The sequence below is a fragment of the Opisthorchis viverrini genome, assembly GCF_000715545.1.
Source record: "Opisthorchis viverrini unplaced genomic scaffold opera_v5_20, whole genome shotgun sequence".
In the NCBI taxonomy this organism is placed as follows: domain Eukaryota; kingdom Metazoa; phylum Platyhelminthes; class Trematoda; order Opisthorchiida; family Opisthorchiidae; genus Opisthorchis; species Opisthorchis viverrini.
This window is the reverse complement of record NW_008751676.1, coordinates 516,956-527,595: the sequence shown is the minus strand read 5'-3', so window position 1 is coordinate 527,595 and position 10,640 is coordinate 516,956. Positions and strand designations below refer to the sequence as shown.

Below are 10,640 nucleotides of genomic sequence, written 5' to 3'. Positions count from 1 at the left end.
CTGGCAAGCATACTGCCCCGCGCTGAGAACATAAAGAGCAGTGCTACACCCTTTTTTCACTTGTGCCTTTCAGGTGAACGATAGCCACTGACCGACAAGAACAAAACCGACCCGGGAAACTTGGGCAAAAGCCTCGATCCTGTGTATCAATCCGTGAATCCGTGATCCTGTGTCTTTTTTGTCCGCTAAGCTCGCCGTTCACCCAACCCGTATGTCACCCTCGGATCCAGCAGAGACAGTTTTGAAATGCTTGTTCACAAACTGCCTTAGACTTTTCAACACACTTTTTTATAATAAACTGTTAGGTTGCCTTGGACCACCGACGATGATCAAGCTCACAGTGACCTGGGTCACACCTGGTGTCTTCGAGGCGGAAATAGAAGAAGCTCACTCTGTTTTTCGAGCTCACTCAAAACGGGAGAGGACTTGCGGGATTGCTGTGTATTTACATTTTGCCCTGTCCATCCCAATTGTCCTCTCTGGTACCATTCCCGCACTTTTTCGCGATGCACTGTGGATCTATATCCTGCTGCGCGTGTCCGATTCTCCCCTTCGCGGTGTGGTTTACCGTAACTCCCAGTCGCTCTGAAGATGACCAACTCCTCATATGAACACTTGAGCAACCGTTCTCCACCTACCTCTTAACGCATCTGCCGGTAGGCGAGTTCAACTCTTCAAAAGCCTTCTGGGTGGAGCTTCAGGGCATCGGATCAAGCAGAGGCTTTCAGCACCACTGATTGAATCCGTTCAAAACAGCGCTTGAACTCAACATGTCGTTGAATCTACCAGATGCCGCGCAGGCCAACCAGCATCCCTCCTGGATTTGGTCATCACCGACGAAAGACACTTCGTTGATCAGGTAATAATTACCGCTCCGCTGGGAAACAGCGACCGCTGTGTGCTAACGTTTGATTTTATCTGCTATTGGGCTGAAAATTCCGAGCCTTCAACATGGACTCGAAACTTCTGCCGTGTAGACTTTTCAGGAATGCGAGTATTTCTGGAACAAGTTAAACTGTGACCAGATTCAGTGGAAGGCTTATATAGGACCATTGTCCAGAAAGCTCACGTGGCTGACGTGATGTTCGTTCCAAAAACCCAGCACGCAGTCGGCTGAGCCGGAGGCTGCCCAAAAGAATTCGGCGACATCTAGAAAAGGGGTCTCAACTATCTTTCAAAAAGTTGACTTCAGGAGACATAGAAGACGAGCTGGCATTTTGTAAAATACGGAACCTCTGCAAATCAGAAATCCGCCAGTGGAACATACGAAAACAAGCCACCGTTCTGGACCTCACCTGGATAATCAGATACGTAAAGTTCAAATATGTGGGACCGCCGCAGAAACCAGCCATTTGCGTTCTCCTGGAGGAACCGGAACGGCGGAAGCACATGCGACCCAACAGCGGTACCTGAGGTTTACGTAGAACACTATGCATGTCCATATTCAGCCACAGCTTCCTCTTCACAGCCACTCATATCAAGGCGTACATACGAGCGGCCTCCAACCGACTTCGTGTCTGCGGTGGAGGACATTCGTCAACGTCTGCACAAGATTAACCCACTCTGCGCGTTGGGGCCCGATGAGGTCCATCCAAGAATCCTGAAAAAACGTCATCTACACTGGTACATAATTTATACCTGGTTTTTCGTCAGTCGTTCGACGAAGGACGCCTTTCCTCCGCTTGGAATGAAGCATTTGTCACGCCAAACTACAAAACTGGTGACTGACTATCTCCTGGGCGCTACTGGCCCAGAAACCTTGCTAGCGTGCCATGCAAGTTGATGGAAAGAGCTGTGAAGCAAGCTATCCTAGATTACCTTACCTCCGATGGTTTTCCATGCCTCTTCTAGAACCCAGTTTAAAGCACCATTGGACACTTATGTAGGCTGATTCCCGCGCCGGCGAACACATTGTTCCGCACTGAAAACATAAGGAGGAGTGACAAATCCCTTTCCTACTTGTGCCTTTCAGGTGAACGACAGCCCTGAACGACAAGAACAGAGTTGGCCCGGGGAACTCAGGCAAAAGACTCGATCCTTTGTATCAACCCGTGAATCCGTAAAAATCTATCCTGACTGCGTGTGTCAGTGCCGTGTCGCTTAGTACTCTTTATTTAAGTGAGCTAACTTTCAAGGTTACCCGCTACAACCGACTCTCATTTGATTATCGGTTTACGAGATGAGAACCTAAAACAAATCGTAGCGTATTTTACCGATCCAGTGTGTTCGTTAAATTGAAGTAGCATTTGCATAATTCCTGATGTAAATTCCACCCACGTGAACACTTCAACTACGTCTGGATTCGTCAAGCTCTTCAAGCGCAACAAAGTAGGTGAGATTGTTTGCATTATTTTCGCACAACACCATTTTTGGAAGGCGTGCAAAATAATCGTGGAAGATAAGTTCATACTTTGCCAATAATCATTGCTCTGTACGATAGCCATTGACGAAGTTCCGAATGCCGGCCTCTGAGTGACGCGAATATCAAAAGGAAGAACTGGACTAAAGATCAAATTTCTTGCTTACACAACAAATCTCATTAGTCCACGTGCGTAGCGTCAAAGCGCACAAGTCTGTTGCTGACCTGCAGAGTGAAGTGTCACGATCCATGAATCAGATGACGGATAAGGGGGTACTGGCACTTGGGTGTTGGTCGCGGTCGTCCATTTGGAGGATATCCTAGCAATCCTGAATTGTGGCGCACAGAACAGGTCAGAGCGGGCTCGGACACGGACATGCATGGGGACGTGAATCGCCTTCACACTTTCATACGCATACTCATGCTATTATGTCAGTGTCCGGCGAGATGGCCGTTAAGATCAATGATGGGTACAGAAGAGCAAAACAGACCAAAATCAAAAGTACAATGATGACTTAAGTAAATGACTAGGGAACTATTTTGATGTCAATTTAGATTTATCAACCATTCTCATGTACGCGCTACCAATCAGGGGAAATTCTGCGCTTCCAGATACATGCATGTGCATCAAAACCAACCCGACAAGAGAATTTTCCCGTTGAAGAGCATGACGTCTTTATGCTCCGTTGTGTCAAAAAGTGCGAAGAAAGTGCCGGAAAATATGATCAGCCATTTTCATCAAAAGCACAGCTGTACGCGTTGCCACTTACATTGGCCCATTATTGTAGTTGCTGTACCTGTGTCTCCGTAGCCCCCGCCAAGGATTACACTAATAGCTCCTTTTAGGGAAAAAAGCTTCGTATATCCTAGCCTTCACCTACATAAACAAAACAAGGATCAGAGCTTCTCGTATGTGAGCGCGCATCATGCTCTAAGAAAGTCTGTCTGATGCTGCGAGTTGCATGAAAGTCTTGTGCGGCGTCACAACTCACTAAACACATGCACACAAAATTGCGGCGCGTCTGCACTTCACTTGGTGACTCACACCGAATCTCCGTCATCATTTAGCTATTAAGCACACTCTCTGGACATTTCAAATCCAGCTCCAATTATACAAACCACTTTGTTTTCCCCCGCCGCGACCTGCCCTTTCCGGAGTTTGATCCCCGCTCGCTCCTTCAAAGTGTCTGGGTTGTTTTGCTGACCAGGCTTCCCAACTGACCGGATAAAACATCGGGTAGCCGGAGTCCTTTGTTGACTCACGAGCCTCGATTACGTTTGCAAAGTGGCCTGCCCCATTACAGGTCTAATAAGATGCGCGAGGAAAGATGACCTCATGCGGCGGTCGTCTACGCCCTGCAGGGAGGGTCACCCTGTTGCTTTTCAACGTGGTGCTTTCGTATACTCGCCATCTAGCACGCCACTAGCACGGATACATCGCCCATCGCCGGTGATTCTCAATAAGGTCCTTAAATTCGGGAACGCTCTAAACGAGTGCTGCTGTGTTCGTTGCTGTCCAGGTTGTGTTATTTATCTGGTAACGCTACAAACTGCAAATGGTAAAAAACTGGTATTTCATCTACGAAAAAATTTCTGAATATACTTTGCAACCCCCATGGCTTACGCTGACGCTTTGACCGATTTCGTCGTGGTTAGGGTTGCATCGCATCGAAGTTTACTACGTTAACGAATTCTGACACAGACACTAGTGTCTATTAGTCCTTGGAGTGGACAGATGAATTTAAAAACTGAATAATATAAAATGAGATTCCCAATGCTTCACTGCTATTGTACAAGGCTAGTGACTAACGGCTTTCTCGCCATTTGCCACTTATTGAATTAAGCTGATAGCGGTGCTAAGGAGAGTGGTGACCGTTTCCCTTACATTTCCTTCACCTTCTAGATTACAGTGCCGTCCAAGTCACGTAATAAATTCTAGATAAACTGGTCCATCATTCCAAGATTTTTATTGCCAATAGTTTGTTCGGTTTTGATGTCCCTCACCAAACCACTCTGCATATTTTGCCGGTTAGTTCTACGCCCCCTTGTACTACATTAGCATTAAATTGTCAAATCAAGCCAGTTCTTGATTTCTAGAGTGCTAAGAACAAATAAACCAGCAGCTTGTTACCTTTTGCTACCGTTTTCCACCTATCTGATACCTCTACAAACTCACCAGGGGTTACTCCTCTCGTCCCATTCTATCCTATTCTAAAGCTCCGATCGTGTGCAGCACCTGATTCGGGCGCATCATTTAGCCGTTATACACTCCACCTGGTCTGCGCATTACACCCAAAGGGACCTCCAAACAAACACAAAATACCTGCATTTACACACAGTTTTTTCCAACCCTGCAAATTATCCTTGCGAACCAGAATTCGCCACACCCACAGAATTACACAGTCCAGACAGATTACCTCAAACACGATGTTCAGAAACCGAAGTATGTCAATGCAGCGATGGCACGGCACTGTCGTATCCACTCTGACTGCACACCCGCAGCTATTTCCTTCTTACATTTGTATAGGTCCTATCGCCGAATCATCCCCTCAACCGCAAATGGCCTCAGCCATTTTCGGAATGGATTCATGCTAATCTGTCGAATCTTTTGTTCGGATAAAACCATCTCGCTGAAAGTTCAGTTTGCGCTCCGCACGAAGTCAATCATTTTTTTCCACACCTCTTGCTCTGTTATGTGCGTTAGTAAGAACCCCGCTCGTTCAAAGTGATGTTGCCCAGGGCTCTGGTCCAACAGCGGCGTCAGGGAATCTAATCGGTCTCTCTGTGCAGTGTGACTCTGATATTTATCCCGTAAAAATCCGCATTGTTGAATCCTCCAATGTATCATGCTTACCTTCGGCTTTCGCGACCCGGACCGTGTGCATAGCTATCCAAGGGCAAGTAGCCTCAGAAGTGTTTTTCAGTTTCAGTTCGAATAGACCGCCCGCAGCAAAACAACTGTGCTGCTTTGCCAGATCCGTTGCTCTGGACCCCCCATTTTCCGCGATTTGTAGTTTTCATATCACATGCCATTCAGGAAACCTCTGATTCTGCTCTCTTTCCCTGTATTTTGCTGCCGCATTCATATTCAAAGCGGGTTTTACTTCAGCTTGATTGGATCCCCAAAAGCTAGTAAAAGCCCTAATAACGTTATTTCCGTGACCCCGATGTCCACAGCACTTGAATCCTGCCGGAGCAAGCATGACCGCGTCCACAGCGCATAATACCAACATGTCGTGAGATCGCTCAGTATATGCAATCCTCGTTACCTGTAAGTCCCACGAGTTATGTCTTTGTTCGGAATTTACCATTATGGTTATGCCGAACGATGTACCACACACTAGTTGGAAATATATATTATTATTACGTGCGGCTCAACTACGCATAATAATGTAATTCAACGACTAACGACTGTTCTTCATACTCATCCCCGCGAGCTGTTGCTTACTTTGGCTTCAACGCAGTCTGTTGTAAAAGGGGTCACTCGTTTATTTGGGAGCTTTTCTAAATTTACCTAATCGTAAAACCAGACAGCATGGCCATGCAACTCACACTTTTCTCTGATCTCTTGCCTTTGCATGCTTCAAAATACTAAGTACTATAGACCCACGCAACCTCCAGGATCAGCTGACATCTATTTCTGCGTAGCATGTAACTTTAAGAGATCACCCGTATCCCTAGAAAATATGCCAACATCCGCCGTTGACCTGAATGACAGCTTTTCTTTCTCTCAACTCCCTAATCCACTATATGAATGTGTGTTCCTGAACCGCACCAGGAACCATCTGTGGTAAATTTCAAGCCCAGTTTTGCTATGCCACACTCAAATACACAATATTCCTAATTAAATTAGTCTAGCCATCAACGAGTGGAGAGGAAGGTTAAAAGTCTGCGGATTACGCCTCCAGCAAGTTGTTGCAAGTAGGACGCTATCTTTCCTCCATCACTGATGCGCCCTAATTTTTTGGAAAAAGCCGTCCAAAGGGCCGATTTCTGCAGATTCGCATTCCGCACTTCCGATGAGCACACTGGTATTACTTTATTCGGACTTCTGCCCGCGCAATCCTGGCAACTGCACAGCTGTCTGGCCCAAATCGCTGAAACGCAATGGGATATGCTTGGGTCCAAATAGCGGTTGGCTGGAAAATCAATAACTTTCTCCCGCAAATATATAATCCTGGAAAACTCTTCGTACATCTCAACTAAATTTACCGTCATTCCAACTTCCATCGCAAGGCAGTATAGCCATGTGTATTCTTGGTTCTCAACTGTATGGCTCTTTGAGTAAGTTGCTTCATCGACGACATGCATAGTGGATAACGGAAATTTCTTTTGAAGGACGGATCCATTCTCAACCGAGCTACCCAAACCCGTCGTTTCTACTTCCTCATACAATATGAAACGAACAACAAACGGACTCTATCTTTTGAGGGTTTTTGCCGTTGACTTTTGTACCCTCTTTCATCTTCGATCCAAACTCAATGCTCTCAACCAGCAAGAGCTTTGGATGATCTGAACTCCATGGGGACTGAATATATGTTTGTAAATTTGTATCCACTCTCCGGGTTGCTTTCCTTTATAACTAAACTCTTAGTCAACCATGGCGTTTTTACTGTTCTTTTCTTTGTTATGTGGCCGGTAATATTCATTCTTTTCAGTGTCCTTTGGAAGCTGACTCCATAAATGACACTTGACGGTTAAAGTCAAGGAGCCTGCTTCTTACAGTACATATATTTCTGTTACACATTGCAGAATACTAATAAGCTAAAAAACTTGCGCACACTCTTATACTAAATTGGTATAATGACAGCCAAACGTTTTTGGTTTTGGCGTGATTTGCTATGCCTAACACTAGGGATACCGCAGTTGCGGGTGACGTAGGCTCGACTGCTCACCTCTCCAAATACCCCTCAGCAAAAATCCAATAGCTGTGGCGTTAAGTTCACAGCCTATAGCCTTGTTTGCAATCCACGGACTTAATGCTGGAATTCTCGTCTTTTTGGCGAAAGCCGCACTTCATTTGCAGATAGAACAACTTGCCATTATGGGCATTTAATTCGAGTCCCCTGTTGAGCTCTTTAAAGAGAGACATTTATAACTCTCCAAGCCCACCATCATAATAGTTCCCAGAGTCATTCAGCCCAACTGGTGGACCGTTTGCAGATGAACTGTAGCATTTAATAATAACAAAGTTTAGTCTCGGCTTGTGGGCGGTACACCGTCAGGCCTGAGCACAACAGTACGGTCAAAATATATGGACAAACGATGTAAGCTTTGAATACACAGAACTGCGCGAAAACTAGGCAGCCACACAGATACTGAAATCATTCTACACAAATACGGTTATGCATTTACTGGCACGAGTAAATGCCGTGGAGACTGGGGACAGAATAACAGAGATGTCAGTTTTTCTATCTTTTGGAGAACATACCAAGATTAAAAAGGTCGGGAGTGTAAAATATAAAGATGATGTGCCTACGATAACAAACTGTTGCAGCTCGGCAAATGTGAAACGGAACAATGGACTTGGTAGGGCAGCAGATTCGCTCTGATTCGGGCGATCGATTTTACCTGAAATTGACTTCTGTGGCTCCGTGGTCTTCAACGGTCATTCTCATTGCTGGGAGCACGAAAAGCATAGATAGATAGATGAAGTGTGATACCATCTCCTGTTTGCCCACTAGCTGTACAGCCGATAAAATATCATCTTCATTCGACCAGATTCCCAGAGAAGATCGCCGGTTTTTGTGTTTTATATAGGGAGGCATCAACCTCGTTGGTAACAAAGTGATCTACGGACTATAAAAAAGCATGGTGGTGTGCGCTCTTTTGCAGATGTTTGGAGGGGCCATTCCAGATAACCGTGCCGTAAACTAAGAGGCGGCAGTGGCGTAGTTTAATGCTCTACCCACCAAGGGTTTGGAGTGGTTTCGAAGTTTACGTTGAATTGCACGGAATTTACGTTTAATAAAGCCTCAGCCTTGAGAGCAGTTTTGTGGCACAGATGGTATGACAATTATCTTAAGATTAAACCGTCTTGGTCCTAGCGGTCTTAGGTCCAAGAAATTGCAGCAGAGTGCCCGTCTTCAACTCTACGTATAAAGGCAAGAGAACGGGGAACAGAATTTCGTTATTGGTCGCACACATCGCTTAAAAACGGGTACCTTTCTGTCTTTCCGGCAGAGTATTTGATCTGTGTGGAACGAGAGAGAGGTTTTCCAATAATAATAATAATAATAATAATGTTTATTCACATCTTGTGGGTGGCATATCGTCCAGCATGACTATAGTTTTACAGTCAGAATGGAGCATGACTGAGGGATTTTTGGGGGTGCGGATTGCACAAAAAGAGGACAATGTCACAAACAGTGGGGAACACCCGATGATATAGCAATAATAGGTTATCTCCCAACTTGTTGAGAAAAATGGGCATGGTGTTCGACTAGATCAAAGACAGTCCGATGGCGTGAACTGAAACTGAAAACCATTACTGTCCATGAGTGACTCGTTAGGTTAATGGCCGAAGTCACAACGAGCAAAAGTGGAGATTGAGATGGGATAATTCAACTTGAGAGGACATGACAAGTTTTGTCTCAAAATTGTGGTTTAATCTGAAAGCAAGCAGACTCACTGGTTGCACTGTTGTATGGATGTCAGGTTCAGGGGAATAGGTTGGATGGGGGCAGGTTGCTAATGCATAGGGCGACCTGAACTTCGTATACGGATTTGAACTTGTGCGACAGGCAAGTCGAAATTGCAGCAGAAAAGCTAGGCTAGCAAATCTGAGCGAAAATTCACTGGGTACGGAAGAGCTCAGCCCAGAGACGGGGCCGGGAAAGAGCCGCTCAAATTTGTGGCTACAGGCTTGAGTGGGCGAGGGTTGCGGTCGAGATTCTGGAGAAAATAGTTGCGAGAGTGCCATCTCACTGGGTATGACAGTGCCATGCCATCATCGCACTGCTATGCTTTGGTTTATGGACAGCTCCGTAACGGTCGTCAAGGTTTGGAGAGGGATACGCAGTTCCGTGGTGAGACGGAGATTGACACAGGGTGCCATGCGGCTGTAAGCTCACGGATAATTTTCCTTTTGTTAGAGGACCGTGTGACTGTAGACAGGGAACCAACCAGTTTGAGTGAATAACAGTTCTAATGGGCGTTTGGGCAACTGCGGTCGAGGATTGAAGCTTGGGAAAAGGGGCGAGGAGAAAAATATAATGACTGTCAGCAGTGTCAGTGGACAAGTGAAGGGCGGACAGGCAACAGCTTCCCAGAGAAGTAGTAGGAATAGTAGCTCAACTGAGGTCTACTACATCAACCTAACATGAAAGTAAGATTAAGGATCACAGGTACTGTCAGCCTACCCCTTGCATGAATGCTTTTTTACATTCTTTTTTTAGAACAAACGGGAGGACAGCTGTCACCCGCTTGTATTTCTTGGTGTTGTGGGACAAGTGACAACCGGGACAAGGCCAATCCATCTACAGACAAACAGCAACGCTGCTCTGTTTTGGTTTTCCTGAATTAAAGTGTGGGAGCCGCGGGAAGTCTTAGGCTTATTTGAGGGTGCTGATATGGCTATAGTTGGGGAGGTTGCAAGTTATAATGGGAGCGGTAGAGTTGTTTATGTTTCCTGTTAGCTTTAGGATCTCTAGCTGTAAGTGGGCGGACATTGTGATGCTGGCAGACTCAGGAGTCAAAAGAAAGCCCAACCAGTTGACTGGAGTCAAAGATAATAGTGGATGCAGCAATAGAGAGTCAGCCAAAAATAAGTAAATAAATGCCTTAAAAGAATTACGTAAAACGCTACGGATGGACCGGTGTCAAATTATATATTTTAGGCTTGGCCTTGAGAGCATGATTTTGCGGGTAACTTCAGTGATTGTGTTTATGTAAAAAGGTAAGCGCGTTTGAACTGGCAGTACCATGGAGCACGGTAACACCCTATTGACGGTGAGGTTAAAAACATTGGGGCACACACCAGAAACCGCGCATGCCAAATAACATCCCTCCTGGATTTGATCATCACCGACGAAAGGCACTTTGTTGATCAGGTAACAATTAACGCTCCAATAGGACATGGCAACCAATGTGTGCTGACCTTTGATTTCATCTGCTATTATGCCGGAAATCCAAAACCTCAAACGTGGTTTCGAGACTTCTGCCGTGCGGACTTCTCAGGAATGTGCATCTTCCTTGAACAAGTCACACTGGGACCAGCTCCGATGGAAGAACTATATAGGACCATTGTCCAGAAAGTTCACGAGGCTGACGCGACGTTCGT

The 10,640-nt window shown here is 45.7% G+C and overlaps 1 protein-coding gene across 1 annotated transcript in view; it reads right to left on the bottom strand.

Moving 5' to 3' along the window:
• Nucleotides 1-10,640, bottom strand: part of T265_12872 (hypothetical protein) — a gene marked incomplete at both ends in the record, with an annotated part of 45,533 nt that overhangs the window by 27,239 nt on the left and 7,654 nt on the right. The window contains one exon of the mRNA XM_009165974.1: nucleotides 1,296-1,409. Within this exon, the coding sequence (XP_009164238.1) occupies nucleotides 1,296-1,409 (114 nt within the window). The remainder of the gene's footprint in view (nucleotides 1-1,295; nucleotides 1,410-10,640) is intronic.